Source organism: Scyliorhinus canicula, chromosome 1, assembly GCF_902713615.1.
Source record: "Scyliorhinus canicula chromosome 1, sScyCan1.1, whole genome shotgun sequence".
NCBI classification, from domain to species: domain Eukaryota; kingdom Metazoa; phylum Chordata; class Chondrichthyes; order Carcharhiniformes; family Scyliorhinidae; genus Scyliorhinus; species Scyliorhinus canicula.
The window spans coordinates 191,629,262-191,648,207 of NC_052146.1; the positions used below are offsets into that span (position 1 = coordinate 191,629,262).

At 44.3% G+C, this 18,946-nt stretch overlaps 1 protein-coding gene across 5 annotated transcripts in view; it reads left to right on the top strand.

The window, feature by feature from the left end:
* Positions 1-18,946, top strand: part of stxbp5a (syntaxin binding protein 5a (tomosyn)) — a 222,239-nt gene that overhangs the window by 180,041 nt on the left and 23,252 nt on the right. For 4 of the 5 annotated variants that reach the window (XM_038805151.1, XM_038805169.1, XM_038805159.1 and 1 more), the window contains 2 exons: positions 5,102-5,152; positions 14,098-14,337. In XM_038805151.1, the coding sequence (XP_038661079.1) occupies positions 5,102-5,152; positions 14,098-14,337 (291 nt within the window). Of the gene's footprint in view, positions 1-5,101; positions 5,153-12,483; positions 12,598-14,097; positions 14,338-18,946 lie in introns of all 5 variants that reach the window. The other variant, XM_038805189.1, reaches the window with a different exon arrangement.

Consider the following 18,946-nt stretch of genomic DNA (forward strand, 5'->3'; position numbering starts at 1 on the left):
GAACAATAATAACAATAGTAATAAACACCCCCCGGCACCCGTAACAACCCATATAACAAACCCCGCCAAACCCAATAAACAACAAAATAAATTACCAATGAGCAAATTAACTTAAACACTATCCTCCTAAACTCCCCCCTTCCCCCCGGGTTGCTGCTGCTGTTGACCTAGTTCCTTATCGTTGAGCCAGAAAGTCGAGGAAAGGCTGCCACCTCCTAAAGAACCCTTGTACCGACCCCCTCAGGGCGAAATTTGACCCTCTCCAGCTGAATGAATCCCGCCATGTCATTAATCCAGGTCTCCACGCTCGGAGGTCTCTCATCTTTCACTGCAGCAAGATCCTCCGCCGGGCTACTAGGGACGCAAAGGCCAAGACATTGGCCTCTTTCGCCTCCTGCACTCCCGGCTCCACCCCAACCCCAAATATCGCGAGTCCCCAGCCTGGCTTGACCCTGGATCCCATCACCCTCGACACCGTCCTCTCCACCCCCTTCCAGAACTCCTCCAGTGCCGGGCATGCCCAGAACATATGGGCATGGTTCGCTGGACTCCCCGAACACTTGACACACCTGTCTTCACCACCAAAGAACCTACTCATCCTAGACCCGGACATGTGGGCCCGGTGCAGCACCTTGAACTGGATGAGACTAAGCCTCGCACATGAAGAGGAGGAGTTCACCCTCTCCAGGGCGTCCGCCCATGTCCCCTCCTCAATCTGCTCCCCCAGCTCCACCTCCCACTTAGCCTTCAGCTCCTCTACCGACGCCTCCCCCACCTCCTGCATTACCTGGTAGATGTCAGACACCTTCCCATCCCCGACCCACACCCCCGAAAACACCCCTATCCCTTAACCCCCGCGGGGGCAGCAAAGGGAACACCTCCACCTGCCACCTAGCAAAAGCCTTGACCTGAAGGTACCTGAACATATTCCCCGGGGGGAGCTCAAACTTCTCCTCCAGTTCACCAAGGCTCGCGAACCACCCGTCAATGAACAGGTCTCCCAACTTCCTAATGCCCGCCCTGTGCCACCCCAGGAACCTGCCATCCATGTTCACTGGGATAAACCGGTGGTTCCCCCGCAGCGGGGCCTCCACCGAGCCCCCCACTTTCCCCTGTGTCGCCTCCACTGCCCCCAAATTTTGAGGGTAGCCGCAAAATAACTGCATCATGATATCTCCTCTAGGCCTTTTCTCGAATGCTAACTTCAGTTTCTTAGTTTATATTGAGAAATCAGTCGCAGAATCTCACTTCCTGCTCTTCTCTGAATCTTCTTCAACATATGGTGATGTTAGGATGCCCAAAACTATATTTAGCACGTTATCTCAGCAACTGATATGTACAAGACTTGAATAACATCCCAGCATATCATTATCCTATTGAAAAGTTTCATATTGATTGGGAACTTTTAGTGAATAACTAGCGGTGGCGTCCATATTCTTTTATTGCTTTTCTTAATGTACGCCTGTGTGTAGGTATTTTTCGTATCTTCTATACCAGTGTTCATTACATTGATATCTGTTTAAAATCTTCCTGCTGGTTCCTTAACTGGTCCCAGTTAATGGGGCTATATTCTCTGGAATTTAAAGAATGAGTTGATCTCACTGAAATGTACAAAATTTTTAGAGGGGTTTGAGTCATTGTCGTTTATTGAACAGAAGGGATGCCATTTGTTCAATCAATATCCAGCTCCCCTTGGACCATTCTCGTGAATCCCACTTCCCTCGTAGCCCTGTAAATTTATTTCTTATTAGCGCCCATCCAGTTTCCTTTTGAAATCATTGATTGTGTCTGGCATGTTAGAGAAGATGCTCTTTCCCCTGGCTAGAGAGTCTAGGACTTGGAGTGAGGACTGGACTGAGATGAGAAGAAATCTTTTCACCCAGAGGGTTGAGAGTCTTCATCCCAGAGACCTGTACATGCTCAGTTGTTGAGTATATTCAAGACTGAGATTTTTAGATCTTTGAACAATATGCGAATTCAGGAAATGTAGATAAGGGAGGAAGGTGAAGTTGAGATAGAAAATCCGCTTTGATCTTGTTGAATGACAGAGCAGGCTGGAGCGGCATATGGCCTACTCCTCTTATTGCTTATGTACTCACGACTCTTGTATTTGTCACTTGGAAGCATGCTTGCTGTCATCTTAAGCATTTTGAATTGCAGTATCTCTTCTATCTTTTGGTTGAGAAACCAGCAAAAACCTTTACTTTTGGTCATTCTCAAAGCCTTTTTTTATTTGGCCATTCGCAAAGCCTTTAAAATTCTATCATCTACTTACTATTAATTCTGTTTTCTATCCAATTCATTAAATTGCCATTTCTTCCATGTCCATTCTAAATGTTGATTTTCATCTGGGCACAGGAATGGTCAAACTGAGGATCACATTAATATGATTCAACAGGACACAAATTGCATTTAGCTCCCACGTGATCTGTTGCAGTTCCAGTCCCTGTAAAAGACGTAGAGTATAACATGCATTCTCAGGTGGGAACTAACTTCAAAAGATGAGATTCAGAAGAAACCAGCTAATGCTGTTTGGTTAAGAAAGAAGGGAATTGTGTTGATCTGGTGCCTTTCATAACCTCTGGACACAAAACACTTCCAACCAGTGTAATACTTGAACTGTAGATAAGTAAAACAGCCAATTTATGCACACCAGAGCCAATGAGCAATGAAATAAAAATCTGCATATTTTGTTTATGCAGTGCCATTTGATGGATAAATATTGTCCAAGACACAGAAATTCTGTTCAGTCATTTGTCAAAAGGGCAGTACAGTTGTCCCTCAAGGCTGCACTGAAATGCCAGCCTATATTGTGTTCAAGTCTGTGGACTGGGACTTGAACCACAACCATTTAACTCAGACAAGAGTATACCAGCTGAATCACCGCTGACACCGTAACAAATTAACAAATACTACTTGGGTAAGCCCGCCCTATTTTTAGGGTGTAAATATAAAATTGGGGGGGGGGAAGAGAGAGATTGGTGATGTGGAATATGGCTTGTTGCAAATACAAATGTAAGAATTGCTTTGTATTCAAATAGAAGGGAAATGGGTATTGGTGAATTCCAAATTTGACTGCAACAATTGCCTTGTATTCTGTGGGAAGGGAGAAATTACTGAGTTCTGAATACAATTACAGAAGTTGCCTTGTGTTTTAGTGATCAGGGTAGATTGAGTTCCAAAATGAACCTAACAATTGCTTTAAATTCTAATGATGGGGCGATATTGTTGACTTCCAATTACGACAGCAAGAACTGCGTTTGTATGCCAATGGAAGGGGAATGACCTCTGAAGTAAAGTTTTAAGGAATGTAGATTTGAAAATTTCTGTTGGACAGCTGATCTGGCAATACATTGGCAGATCTGGCTGGACTATATAAAACGCTAACGGGTCCTGCTTTCCTCTGCAAAAGTGTCTACTCTTCGAAGATAAACCTAGAATGGTAAGATAGTCTGTGACTTCTCACCTCCATTACAAACTGTCTTCTTAAATACCTCTTCTCTCTCTCTCTCTCTCACCTTCATCCACCTTTTCTCTCCCAACAACTCACTCATGTCCTGTACATGCTCACCTTGTTCATGCAGCCCATCTTCTACTCCCTTGACCGTATTCTCACCAAACTGTTGACCATCAAACTTCCTCTTCCTATCCCTCATATTAACTGTTCTGTTTGTTTTTTTCTCCTCAAACTCCAAGCCTTTTGTCATCAACGCCCCCAAAAAATCCCTCTCTACTGCCAATGTCTCCTTCCTATCAAAGCTCCTTGAATGTGTTGTCACCTTAATCCTGTGTCCATTCTTCCTGCACCTCCATTTTTGAACCCCTCCAATCAGATTCCCATTAATGTTTCAGTATTGAAATAGGCCTCATCAAAGTCACATGACATAAATTATTTTCCTCACCCTCTTGACCTACTTGCAGTCTTTAATTGGTTGGCCACATCATCCTCTATAGTCCACGCCTGGTTCCATTTCTTTTTTTTAAATTTAGAGTGCCCAATTATTTTTTCCAATTAAGGGGCAATTTAGCTTGGCCAATCCACCTATCCTCCAAATTTTTGGGTTGTGGGGGTGAAACCCACGCAAACACGAGGACAACATGCAAACTCCACACGGACAGTGGCCCAGGGCCAGGATTCGAAACCAGGTCCTCAGCGCCGTAGGCAGCAATGCTAACCACTGTGCCACCGTGCTGCCCTCTGGTCCCATTTCTATCTATTCAGAATCAGCTGCAGTGGCTGATTTTCCCACTGCCATTACCTTTGGCATCCCCCAAGAAAGTTCCCATTGGAATCATCAGAAATAATGACCAGTGTTCCGCATATCTAGTGATGCCACCACCTCTACTTTAAGAAAACAGCTTTCAACCCCTGCACTACTGTTGATTTGTCAACCTACGTCTGACATCTAGCACTGGTTGAGAAGGCATTTTCTGTCGTTAATATGGGAAGATCAAATACACCAACTCCATTCCTTAGTCGGCAACTCTATCCCTCTGGTCACTATCTGAGAGGCTAAATCAGACCACTGACAATCTTGCCATCTAGTTTGATCCTGAGCTGAACTTCCTCTCCGTCACATGAAAGCTGACTTTCAACCCTACCTCAGCTCATCTGCTGATACCTGGAATTCCATCCCTAAATCCCTTTGCTTTACCTCTCCCTCTCCTCTTTCTTGGGTGTTCATTAAAACCTACATGATTAGTCAAACATTTGTTTACCTGTCCTAGTATTTCTTCTTGTAGCTCAAACAATTTTTTTCTGATAAATCGCTTCTTTAAAGGGCCTTGGCACAGCTTACTAAATTAAAGGGATTTTGTATATGCAAGTTGTTGGTGGCGGCTGGTACCGCCACTGAAGGGGCAGTGGAAGTGGGGTGATATGGTGAGTTTTAAAAATGGTGTTTGAAAACTCTGTGTTCTAAGGCAAATACTTCAAAGGGGAAGGTGTTTGGCATCTTCTTGGATCTTGGCTTGTGTTAATCCTGCAGTAAATATTAAGTGATCTTGAATCAAGAAGGAAATATATCGGTTTATGACTCCACACTTCAGTACTGGTTTGTATCATTTTGCCTAAACCTAACTTTCTGTGGGTTTTTTTCAGCGAAGATGTCAAGAAAACTAAGCTTGCCGACTGAACTGAAACCCGATTTAGGTAAGTGCGGAGGCTAGCATGATACTTGGTGTTGAAACATTCTTTGTCTGTTTACGTATATTTGTGTGTAACTGAAAATAAATGAGGAGTGTATGTTGATCCACCAAACTGCAAATGCAGATAGTGCTTATGATTTAAACAGAACTTCTTTGCTTGTTACCATGGTTATTGAAGGATGTTAAATTCTGTTCACTGATTTGTCTGTAAGAATCAACTTTGTACTTCCTTGAGAATGAGCTGAAGAACGATGTGGACATAATAATAATAATCTTCATTGTCACAAGTAGGCTTACATTAACACTGCAGTGTAGTTACTGTGAAAAGCCCCTATTCAGCACATTGCAGCACCTGTTCGGGTACACAGGGAGAATTCAGAATGTCCAAATTACCTAACAGCACGTCTCTCGGGACTTGTGGGCGGAAACCGGAGCACCCAGAGGAAACCCACGCAGACACAGGGAGAACGTGCAGACTCTGCACAGATAGTGACCCAAGCCGGGAATCGAACCTGGGACTGTGGATCTGTGAAGCAACAGTGCTACCCACTGTGCAACCGTGCCGCCCATGTTTCATTGTCCCTTCATTGTTGCTGGATCAAAATCCTGAAACTCCCTACCTTACAGGGAATGCCTTCACCACATTATCTGTAGGAGTTCAGGAAGAAGGCTTACCGCTACCACCTTGAGGGGAACTGGGGATAAACAGTAAATATCAATGTTGGCACTGAAGTCCAAATCTTAGGAATAAATAAGTGCCTGTGGTCAAAAAGGGAAAATTAGCCCGAGCTCCCACTTCAATCACCATCCAATGGCCCAAGGATAGAGAGGAATTCAGTCAAGATTCTCATTGCTGATCGCTATCCAATGAATAGGTTTGAAAATGCACATATATAGCATTTGTTCAATGGAGGATGATGCTTAGATGTTAATGGCTTTAATAACCTCTCAACAATCTCTTATAATGGCCACTTACTTGATTTGAGGTATTGCAGTTGCTTGCTCTTAGTACACCACTGTAACAATTTCCACTTGATCCATGCTGGTGGTACTACCTCAGGGTCACTTTTTGTTAAAATTGCAGATTATTTTATGTTGTAGCCTTGAATCCAGTAGGAACATGATCAGGCTACCCCGATTCATTTAATTCAGGACCCTTAATTGCAAATCGATTCTTCAAGTTGTCATTACATTAACCAAGGCTGAAATAAAACTAGAGCATTGTCACGCGTTATCTCACTGTTTACACCTCAGACATTAATCCTTGTCAGAACATCTTGTAATTTTGTGTCCATGAGAGTGCATGTGGGGTTGGGAGGAGAGATGGAAAATCAGCACAATCCATTTCATTCTCAGCACTAGAACAGGACTTTATCCTTGAATGTCATCAACTCTGATAACCTATGTTGAGTCCTTCGCCAATACAGATGAGAAACTTGTAGAGTCTATTTAATCAGCAAAAGATTAAACGGCAAATGAGTTAGCAACTTTTCCTGTCCAAGAAATAGAGCTAAGTTGATTCAAAAGTGATATAGGAAGATCAGATTGAATGCTGTAGAAGTTTTATGGGGCATTAGCAGGTGGCAATTCTATTCCTGTTTTTAAGTACTCTCGGTCAGACTGCTCTCTGAAGTTTGTTGCTGTATATTACTCGGCTGTCAGTTATGTCACATTGCTACCAATTCAATTGCCAGAAACAAGGTTATGTTCGCAGTTGTGGATGTTGAATACTTCCTTCTTTAACAGAGGCGTGAGTTATTGCTACTCCTGGTCCAGTAACTTCCTGCCAGGTCCTGATCACTATATATGGCCTGCAATGCCATATATGTTCTGTTGAGTACAGCAGCTGCTGCAGCATCTTATCCATTGAACCCACTCTTAATCTATCCTATGTAACAGTGACTACATATCACTGAAATAATGAATAGTTAAGTATTAACATTTTAGATGGTGCTTTTGAGGGGTTTCAGGAGATCTTTTGCTTCCACCTATCCCTTAACAGGCAAAGTGGCCCTTCAGTTATCCTGCAGCAATCTCTGCCCAAGATCTGTATTTCTCAGTATCTGACCAGTGAAACCATATTGGTATCAGACCTGCATGTTCAGAGCTTGGACCAGTAAAATTACAAAGAGGGGCACAGGTGAGAATGTGGATGAGGATTTCACTTTGATAGATGTAGTGTTCTACTTTTATTCAGCTAAGACAATGGAGAGTAGCAAGTTTGAAAGCAACTCGCTTCATAAAACAATTCTGCTCAGCCTTTACAAGGAGCCTTGTCCCATACACATCCCTGACCAAAGTGGGGACAGGAACAACAACATCAATTATCACCCACTTTCTACCACCAACAAGAATTAAAACCAGCACTCTGTAGTTGATCTGTCATGTTCACGTTCCCTGTTTGTTGTTTGCACTTGATAGGTTCTTACTACCTCACAGTTTCCACTCCTGTTCAAGTTCAGGGTGTCAGTGTGATTTACCTGCAAATATTTTGGATAAGTAGTCACTGTTGTAATGCCCGGAGATGGGACAGCCCTTGTGCACGCAACAAAGTCACACAAACAGCAATGTGATATTGACAAAGTCATCTATTTTAAAGATATGATTTAAGGGATAAGTATTAGTCTGGGACGACCACCCTGTTTTCTTCTTTAAAAAATAATCATGAGCGCAAACCGGGTCTTGGTTTAATATCTAATCCATAGACACATTACTGCACTGATTTGGTGTTCATGGTCTCTGGAGTGGAATTTGAGCCCACAACATTTAGATTTTTGCACTGCCCATTGAGCTACAGCTGACACCGTTCCTCTTCTCTGCCAATCCTCTTGACTCCTTCACCCTCTCCAAATTATCAGACTGCTTGACTGACAGCTAGTACTGGATGAGCACAGACGTTTTCCAACTAAAACTACCAGAAAGCGAAGCCATTGTTTTTGGTCCTTGCCATAAACTCTGTATTTTGGCCACCGACTTCATCTTCTCCCTGGCAGTGAGAGACTGAACCTTTCATAATAATAATCATTATTGTCACAAGTAGGCTTACATTAACACTGCAATGAAGTTACTGTGAAAAGCCCCTACTCTCCACATTCCAGCGCCTGTTCGTAGACACAGAGGGAGAATTCAGAATGTCCAAATTATCTAAGATGTACTTCTTTTGGGACTTGTGGGAGGAAACCGGAGACCCGGAGGAAACTCACACAGACACAAGGAGAACATGCAGACTCCACACAGACAGTGACCCAAGCTGGGAATCGAACCTGGGACCCTGGAGCTATGAAGCAACAGTACTATCCACTGTAGCCCACACAATGAACTTATGACCACATATGCTCCTTTCCATGTCTGTAAAAAAACACCTGACTCCACCCTGCCTTGACTCACCTGCTGCTGAAACTATGACCCATGTATTTGTTACCTCTAGACTTGACTATTCCAACAAGCACATGGCTGGCCTCCCGCGTTGCACCCTCTGAACTCTGCTGCCGGGTCCTAACTTGACCCTGAGCTCTGGAATTTTGTCCCTAAAATACTTTGCCTTTTTACCCTTCTTTTGCCTCTTAAGGTGCTCCTTAAAACCTGCCTCGGCCAAGCTTTTTTTGGTCATCAGTCCTTATATCTATGTTTCATGATGTCAAGCTGTATTTAATAACTCTGAAGTGCCTTGGGACATTTTGCTACACTGAAGGCACAGATAAATACAATTTTGTAGTGGAGGTGTATATGAACCCGGAATGCTCTTGGACATTCCTAGTTTCAAGGCATGTCTCCTGACAGTGTTACTGATGTTCCTCACTCCCCTTTTTTAAAATATAAATTTAGAGTACCCAATTATTTTGTTTTCAGTCAAGGGACAATTTAGCGTGGACAATCCACCCACCCTGCACATCTTTTGAGTTGTGGGGGTGAAACCCAGGCAGACGCAGGGAAAATGTGCAAACTCCACACGGACAGTGACCCAGGACCAGGATTCGAACCCAGGTCCTCAGTGCCGTAGGCAGCAGTGCTAACCACTGTACCATGTGCCGCCTCTCACTCCCCTTCTAATATTGATGAGTTATTTCAATGTCTTTACCAAACCCAAATCACCTGGCCCATTTCTCATTGAACACAAATAAACAAGGAGAATTTCATACCATTGTTCTTTTTTACTTCTGTGCTCATTTGTCTACCCTAGTCTCCAAGTATGCCTTATGCGCAAGATATGTGCATTCAATTTTCCCGTTTGTCTCCCTTCTCATCTATTCTAAATGCCCTCCACATTTATATGTTATAGCTGCCATCATTTAAGATTAGCCATGTCTTCTATGACATAGTTATTGATTGTCCAGCTGTTGAAGAGATTTATGTAGCTTAATCTGTTTTTCTGTAGAAAAGTAATCTTTGTGGAATCGGGTTTTGATTTTATTTTCAGCTTATTACTCTGTAGGTATGAACGGTTTGAAGTATTTTTCAGAAAAAGGTTTTGTTTTCCCCTCATTTACGGTAGATGTCAGTGTTGTGATGAAACAGCTTTTCTAATTTATGTAATAGTAATCTACCAGAAGTACTTCCAGAGTCAGGTATAGAGCAAATAGATAGAAACAAGGGATGTAAGAAATTAAGGAGACCAAAAAGGACATTCGGCTCAGTTCAAAATATTGAAGCTAAAGGCCTGAATAATATTGTCAAACTCTAAATTCAGACGTACCCTGAGCTTGTTCATTTCCACACCAGAATGTCCGTGCACAGTGTGGACAGGTTTATGACATGGATTATTGGCCACATCCAAGTAGATGGAGAGTGCACAAACCTTCTAGCCAACAGAAAGATGATACCTTCATCCTATTCCTATGTTTGTTTCACTGCCAAAATTCCAAAGATTAAAGGCTTGGATTGAAAATTTAGCTAGTTTTTGAAATGTTTTTATAGTTAGTTTATATGCTTTGTTCTAGCAGTAGAAGGAGAACTAGGGATGGGCAACAAATGCTGGCCGAACCAGTGACACCCACATCTCGTAAATGAATTAAAAAAGATTAGTTTGTGAAATGTCATTTGTCTTCCCAACTCATCACACCCCTTAGGTTGCAGGTTGAAAGTGGAATTTCAGCCAGCCATTTTAATTTTTTATGTATTTGAAGTATCCAGTGAGGTGGTTACAACATTGCTTAAGTTAGCTCTTTATGGGCCTTTAAATTTCAAACAAGGCATTTGTTTCAAGAGGACAAAAAGCAAAAGGCTGGAGGTAAGAGCAGAAAATGCTGATTCATATTTAGGTCAGGCAGCAATTCTGTAGAAAGGAAACATTAATCCTATCTTCTTCCCACATATGTTGCGTGACCTTTGAATATTTGTACATTTCCTGTTCCCACTTATTTCAATAGGTCACTTTGACCATTCGAAACCTGATACTAACTGGGATTGAAGCGCTGGGTGTTAACGTAGCTTCAAGATTTTAAAAAATAAGCAAATGAATACATGTTCCATCACTGCGGTGGTGGCATAACAATAGACGTTGTGTGATAGTGAATCAAGAATTCCGAAACTTGGAGACAATCAAACTCCTGTGGCCAATTTAATGACATGAGGTTGATGCACTGACAGTTTTCTGGATGGTATCTCTGCAATGCATTACAGACAGAGTAGGCTTACAACATTTCCTGCTTTTGTTTCACAGAATAATAACGTTACTACACTGGCTGGACTTTTTTTTTTATTGAGAGGCCATCCTTTATATAATGGGCATTAGGGACATCAGCTATCTCTCTGACATTAATCAGATAAAAGAATATCAGCGGTCTAGTGATTGTTGAACAATTTTTAAACAAGTTACTACGGCAGGCTTTCATCAGCATTAGAGTGCAAAAGAGCAGTTAAGTGGGCAGCATAATCAAAGACCCCTCCCACCCAGGAGATACAAAAGTCTGAGAACACACACAAACAGATTCAAAAACTGCTTCTTCCCCGCTGTTACCAGACACCTGAATGACCCTCTTATGGGCTGAACTGATCTCCACGCATCTTCTCTACTGAGTAGTAGTACACTCCGTATGCTTCAGCCGATGCCTGTGTCTATGTATTTATATTGTGTATCTATCGTATGTTTTTTTTCATGTATGGAACGATCTGTCTGGACTGGCAGAACAATACTTTTCACTGTACCTCTGTACATGTGACAAATCCAAGTCCAAAATAATTTTGTTTGCCTGGCCCACTGATGTGGGGAAACGTAGCTTTGACATTATTGAATATAATTCAGAAAGACAAGTTTTTCTCATCAAATTAAATATTGTCAGTGTGACTTCAAAAAGATTGGACAACCTCACTTAGGGGCATGTATGAGACATGTGAATATCTGGTTCAGATCACAAGGAGGTAATTTTGTTCGACCCTTGGGTTACCTTACTGTGTTGTTACATATTGAGCACCCAGGCATAACATGACAAAAGAAACCAGCATGTCTGTACACGAGACAATGTCTCTACTGAAACCCAGTGTTCTGAGCACCATCTAAACTGTTGTTATCATCTACCTGATTAATACAGGACTGATGTTAGATATCTGCATCAACCTGTAACATCTTGGCCTTGTGAATGCTCTGGGAACAAAGAAAAAGCAAGGAAGCCTTGAGGAAGTGCTGTTTGAAAATGATCACTTAATTCATGCTTAATTGTTAGTTTAAATAACTGGGTTACAGGGTCTCAGCTGATGAAAAGACCCAGGAACAAAATTGAACATTAGGTGTGAGAATTCTCAAGCTGAAAAAGATTGCAAAAAAATGAAGTAAAGTGGAAAATGTCTTTCAAGTAAAGTTGAACATGTATTTTTCCTCTCAGGATATCTTGGTTCTTATCTGTACTGTGCTCAATGAAATAAGCTGATAAGAATGTTCACCTTCAGAGAATGGGAGGAGGACTGGTAACTTTAAAGTCATTCAAATTTAAAAGTTCACAAGTGAACTGTTAAAACTTATTTGGCTTTGCACCAGTTTGCAGTCTGATGTTAGATCACCTGTAGAACAAGGTCATCGCTTGTTGTAAGAGTTAAATGATCAATATGATTTCCAGGATTTGCCATGGTTGATGTTGAACATACTGTATATTGGTGCTATATTTGGAATCTGACTGTTTAACCAGTGTAACCAAGCAGTATGGCAGTGGGTGTATAGTAAGGTAATAATACAGTTTGCTAGTGGGTGTATAACAATACATTGGTAGCTTTTCTCCAGTGCATAGGACTTCATGAAAGAAACATCTGCATTATTTATAACCCAACGGCGATTTTATTTTACGTTCGGGCAGTGTCTCATCATTATAGCACTGACCTCCATTCTTTGCTCTCTGCCAATGATAGAGCTTGGATTTGAGTCAAAGAGCAGAGACCAACTCCATAATCATCACCCTGAAGGAATGAAGCAACTTAAAAACAATGTTTGGAGTATGACTTCTCTATGTGCACATTTCTTTAGTAAGGCTCCACTTCTGAAAAACTTGGTAATGGGATTGAGGTTTTACATTAATCTTTGATCAACCTAACCTGCATGTTCATTTTGGGTATTAATTTTCTATCACCAATAGATTCTTCAAAATCTGCGGTAATAATCACGAGTTGACTCATCTGATTCCTATTTTTAGATTACATTGCACTAACGTGTACAGAAAATCCTGTGAAATGAAGTATGGTATGATGAGTTCCCTTCTATAATGGTTAACTAAAAATACACATGGGTACAGCACGCCTGCATCTTTTTGTTGATGCAAAAAGGCTGCATATACAGTCAGATCTTCCTAATCCATATTTAACTATGGAGACCCCCTAATGATTTAACAAGATCAGTCTGCACTATTACTTATTCCATGGCTAACCTGAAAAATTAAAATTTTCAATCTGAATTGACACGGATTATTGGCCATAAATTTGAGGGTTTTGCTGATACCAACTAGAGGAAGGGGTGCTTTTGGAGATATGCAAGCTAGGGGAAGCCGTGGTAATGTGATGTACAATAGCCACTTTTCACAACATCAGTGTCAAGAGCAGATGAAGTGGCTTTTGGCGCCTAGCGGCAAAGACACTTGTGGCTTCTCCTCCCAAGAGACGTTTCTCCCACCCGCAATGTAACTAATCCCTATTTGAGAAAACCCTTGTGTCATTTGCTGCATAAGTGAAAATTGCTGACTTTATTGAATATGACAGCGGGCAGTCACAACGTAAAGCATGGATGAAGCACCTGTTGAGCAGATAACAATTGCAACAAGTGATGGAAAATATCTGCATACAATTGGACAAATACCATATAGTCTGTGGCCACTCTTGGAGGCTGCTTTGGCATAATCCCTAACCCCTGTCCCCCAGATCACCTTTCAAAATCAGAAACTGAAAGTGTCTTATCAACTAGAAATATTCCCAAGCAGTAACCTACATACCTTAATGGCCTGACTGCACCCTAGACACCGAGGAATTGATGCAACCCTTAAATTCACATTGCCTGGGGAGATAATACATCAACATCATGTTCTCTTCTCTTCTCTCCCCTCTCCCCCCCCCCCCCCCCCCCCCTCCATGCACAAAGTCATCAAATTGTACAAGCTCATAAAATATATATGTAATGTCTCATAAGTTGTGAAACAAGGCAAAAGAAAATAAAGGGCCAAAATGTTGGGGAGAAAAATAATTAAAAGCAAAATGTCTCCTCGTACGATTTCAGCAGCCCGTTGGAGACTGACTTGATGCCCCTCCTGATAGTAAGTGCTTGCTACCATCAGGCTTTACTAGTATGTGTGGATTAACTGATCTGACTACTAACTTTCTATATCAACAAATCAATTAAGTGGGAACAAATTTATTTGAAATATAAAATGTCAAATTCTGGGTCATTAATCATGTCCAGATAATTTAAGCTGCAGATACCTTGATTTGTGCTCTGGTCTATTTAAATGAAGAATTTTACTTCTCATGTTTCCAAATCAGATGTGAGAGACAACTCTTTCAGCCGTTCTCGCAGTTCCAGTGTTACCAGCATTGACAAGGAGTCTCGAGAGGCAATCACAGCTCTTCACTTCTGTGAGACTTACACCCGAAAGGCGGACACATGCACATCACCATGTCTTTGGGTAGGGACTACACTTGGCACGGTACTGGTCATAGTACTGAATCTGCCACCTGGAGGAGAGCAGAGACTTACTCAGCCAGTCATCGTGTCTCCCAGTGGTAAGAGCATTTATACAATCATAGTTCCTGTATCAAGGCATTGTAGAGAAAAGAATTGAAGGACATTTTTGCTGTATTAAAGATGCTATATAAATGCATGTTTAAAGGAAATGCACATTTTTTAAAAACTGGCTGCACACAACAATTAAATTTCAATGATATTTGTACCCAGAACTGAACACCGTACCTCCAGTGTAATCTAACCAGGCCTTTGAATACTGTAGCATGACCTCCGAAGCTTTGTATTCTATTCCTCTGGGTATAAAGGCTAGCATTCCATTAGCCTGTTTTCATTATTTTCTGCACTGGTTCCTGGTTAATGATCTATGTAGCTGAATCCCTAAGTCTCTTTGGATCTTCACTCTTACTAGTTCTTTACCATGTTCTAACCTTTCCGGGCCCAAAATATATAATCTCCATTGAGTTTTACCCCTTCACCTAATCTATCAATATTTTTTTACCTGTACCACTTACAGTGCCACCTATCTTTGTGTCATCGCAAATTTGGATATGTGTCTTTCTAGCCCATCATCTTGAGTCATTAATTAATACAGTGGATAGTTGTGGTCCTGACGCATCCTGCCAATTCGAGTAGTTGCTCACCATCTCCTGCTACGCAGTCAATTTCCTAATCAAATCAAAAATGTGACTTCAATTCCATGAACTTCAATTTTAGCTAAAAGTTTTCCATGAGGAACTTTATCAATTGTCTCCCAGAAGTCAATATAAAAGCACATTTTCCTGACCACAACTTCAAAAAATTGAGGCGGGTGGTCAGGAACGACCTACCCTTGACAAGTCTATGCTGGCTCTCTGATCAACTGAAAACTTTGAAGGTGTTCTGTAACCCTATTCTTAATTACAGACTCTAATATTTCCTGAATTTAGACAAACTGGTTTATAATTTCTTGGTTTTCCCCTCTCACCTTGCTTAAAGTTCATGCTGTATAATGGCAAAATGTGACCCAAAAGATACTACTTGCAACAGTTTGTCAACTTTGTTTCTCCCGCTGATTCCAGTTTGTCATTCAGCCGGATTCAGGTACAATGCAGATTGTGTTCTCCCCCCGCCCCCCGGTTTGCTGCTGCTGCTGACCTCCACTTAACGTTCCGCGAGAAAGTCTAGGAACGGTTGCCACCGCCTGGAGAACCCCTGCAAGGAACCTCTTACGGCAAACTTTATTCTTTCCAAGCTTAGAAACCCACTGACCCAAGTCTCCACTCTTGGGGGGTTTCATGTCCCTCCACATTAACAAGAGTCGTCTCCGGGCTACCAAGGAAGCAAAGGCCAAGACTTCGGCCTCTTTCGATTCCTGCACTCCTGGATCTTCTGACACCCCAAATATCGCTGTCCCCCAACTCGGTTTTACCCGAGTGTCCAAGACCTTGGACATAGCCTTTGCAAAGCCTCTCCAGAATTCTGTAAGTGCCGGGCATGCCCAAAACATATGGACATGGTTTGCTGGCCTCCCTGAACACCTCACACACCTGTCCTCCACCCTAAAGAACTTACTCATTCTCGCCACTGTCATATGCGCCCGGTGCACCACCTTGAACTGAATCGGGCTAATCCTGGCACAAGATGAGGAGGAATTGACCCTGCCCAGGGCGTTAGCCCACAGGCCTTCATCCAGCTCCTCACCCAGCTCCTCCTCACACTTGCCCTTTAGCTCTTCCACCGAGGCCTCCTACAGCTCCTGGTATATATCTGATACCTTTCCGTCTCCTACTCACGCCCGAGACCACCCTGTCCTGTATCCTCTGGGCCGGTAGCAGCGGAAATTCCCCCACCTGCTTCCTCACGAAAGCCTGGACCTGCAAGTACCTAAAGGTATTCCCTGGAGGCAACCCAAATTTCTCTTCCAGCGCCCTCAGGCTAGCAAAAGTCCCATCAATAAACAAGTCCCCCATCCTTTTGATACCTGCTCTGTGCCGGCTTAGGAACCCACCGTCTATTCTACCTGGAACGAACCTGTGATTGATCCGTATCGAGGCCTAAAACTGAGGCCCCTACCTCCCCCGTGTCGTCTCCACTGACTCCAGATCCTCAATGTCGCCATCACCACTGGGCTCGTGGTGTACCGTATCGGCAGCAGTGGTGCCGTTATCAATGCCCCCAGGCTAGTATTCCTGCAAGACGCCTCCTCCAACAGCTTCCCCCCCCCCCCCCCCCCCCCCCCCCCCCCCGCCTCCCTCCCTCCCTCTACTACCCATTTCCGAATCATGGATATATTCGCTGCCCAGTAATAGCTGCAGAAGTTTGGCAGTGCCAGGCCCCCCCCCCCCCCCCCCCCCCCCCCCCCCCCCCCCCCCCCCCCCCCCCCCGACTGCAATCTAAGAACAGTCTCTTAACACGCGGGGTCTTGTTTGCCCACACAAATCCCATAATAATCCTGTTCACCCGCCTGAAGAAGGACTTGGGGATGAGGGTGGGAAGGCACTTGAAGACGAACAAGAACCTGGGGAGGACTGTCATCTTCACAGACTGCACCCTGCCCGCCAGGGAAAGCGGCAGCATGTCCCACCTCTTAAAGTCCTCCTCCATCTGATCCACCAGCCGCGCTAGATTGAGCTTGTGCAGGGCATCCCAACTCTTAGCCACCTGTATGCCCAAATAGCAAAAGCTCCTCTCCACCAGATTAAGCGGTAGCTCTCCCAGTCTCTTTTCCTGGCCCCTCGCATGTATCACGAAAAGCTCGCTTTTCCCGACATTCAGCTTATACCCCGAAAAGTCCCAGAAATCTTGAAGGATCTGCATGACCTCCCCCATCTCCTCCACCAGAAATGTACAGGATCAGGTCACCCGCATACAGTGAAACCCGATACTCCTCCCCCCGAACCAGCCCCCTCCAGTTTCTAGACACCCTCAGCGCCATGGCCAGCGGCTCAATTGCCAGGGCAAACAGCAGGGGGGACAGGGCACCCCTGCCTCGTTCCTCGATGTAGCGTAAAGTACTCCGACCGCAGCCGGTTCGTTGACACACTCGCTACAGGGGCCTGATACAGCAACAAACCCACCATATAAATTCCTCGCCAAATCGAAATCTGCCTAACACTTCCCACAGGTACTCCCACTCCACCCAATCGAAGGCTTTTTCCACGTCCATTGCCGCCACCACTTCTGCATCCCCTCCTTCCGAGGGCATCATAATCACATTCAGGAGCCTCCGCACATTCGTGTTCAGCTGCCTGCCCTGCACAAACCCCGTCTGATCCTCATTGATCACTCCCAGGACACGGTCCTCAATTCTGGTGGCCAGGATCTTGGCCAACAGTTTGGCATCTACATTAAGGAGGGATATCGGCCTGTAGGAGCCACATTGCAATGGGTCCTTATCTTGTTTAAGGATGAACAAGATCAGAGCCTGTGACATTGTCGGGGTAGGATTCCCTTCTCCTTAGCCTCGTTGAAGGTTCTCAACAATAGCGGGCCCAACAGCTCTTGAGAATTTCCTGTTAAATTCTACAGGTCCCGGGCCTTGCCCGACTGCATACCCTCCAAACCCTTAACCAATTCTTCCATCTCAATCGGGGCCCCCAATCCCTCTACACATCCCTCCTCCACCTTCGGAAACCTCAGTTGGTCCAAGAATCGCTTCATCCAACCACCAACCTTCATCTCCCCCACCAACCTCTCCCTTTCCATCTTATCCCTTTCCATCCTATCCCTTTTCTCCCTGTGGGCCCTGACTGAAATTAGCTTCCCCCTGATAACTGCCTTCAGTGCCTCCTAGACCACACTCACTGAAACGTCCCCAGTATCGTTGGTTGCCACATAGCTTTAGATACTCCTCCGAATCCGCCCACAGACCTCCTCATCCACCAATAGTCCTACGTCCAGTCTCCACAGAGGGCGTTGGCCTCTCTCCTCCCCCAGCCCCAACTCCACCCAGTGCGGGGCATGGTCTGAAATCGCAATGGCTGAGTACTCTACCCCCTCCATTCTCGGTATTAGCGCCCTGCTCACCACAAAAAAGTCAATCCGTGAGTACGCCTTGTGAACATGGCAGAAGAAAGAAAACTCCTTCGCCCTTGGCCTAGCGAATCTCCAGGGGTCCACTCCTCCCATTTGGTCCATGAACCCCCTCAGGACCTTGGTCGCTGCCGGCCTCTTACACGATCTGGACCTAGGCCGATCCAGTGCCGGGTCCAGGACCGTGTTGAAGTCCCCCCCACTCCCCATTACCAGACTGCTTGACTCCAAATCCAGAATCCGACTCTACATCCGCTTCATGAACCCTGCATCGTCCCAGTTCAGAACATACATTCACTAACACCACCCGGGCCCCCTGCAGTTTGCCGCTCATCATAACATATCTACCCCCTTTATCCGCCACGATACCCCCCGCCTCTTATGCCACCAGCTTGCTCACCAAGATTGCGACCGCCCTGGTCTTCACCATTCCTCCCCCCCCCCCCCCCCCCCCCCCCCCCCCCCCCCCCTGCTGACTAACCTCTCCGGAGGCTCCCTGTCCCAACTCTCCCCTTTATCCGAAAATTGATTCCCCTCCAGTCAGCAAAGCAGCATCCCAGCCCCCCCCCACCCTAGTCAAGCATTCGCTTAACTCTTCCCCCCCCCCCCCCATTGCACTCCCGCAAGTCAGCTGAC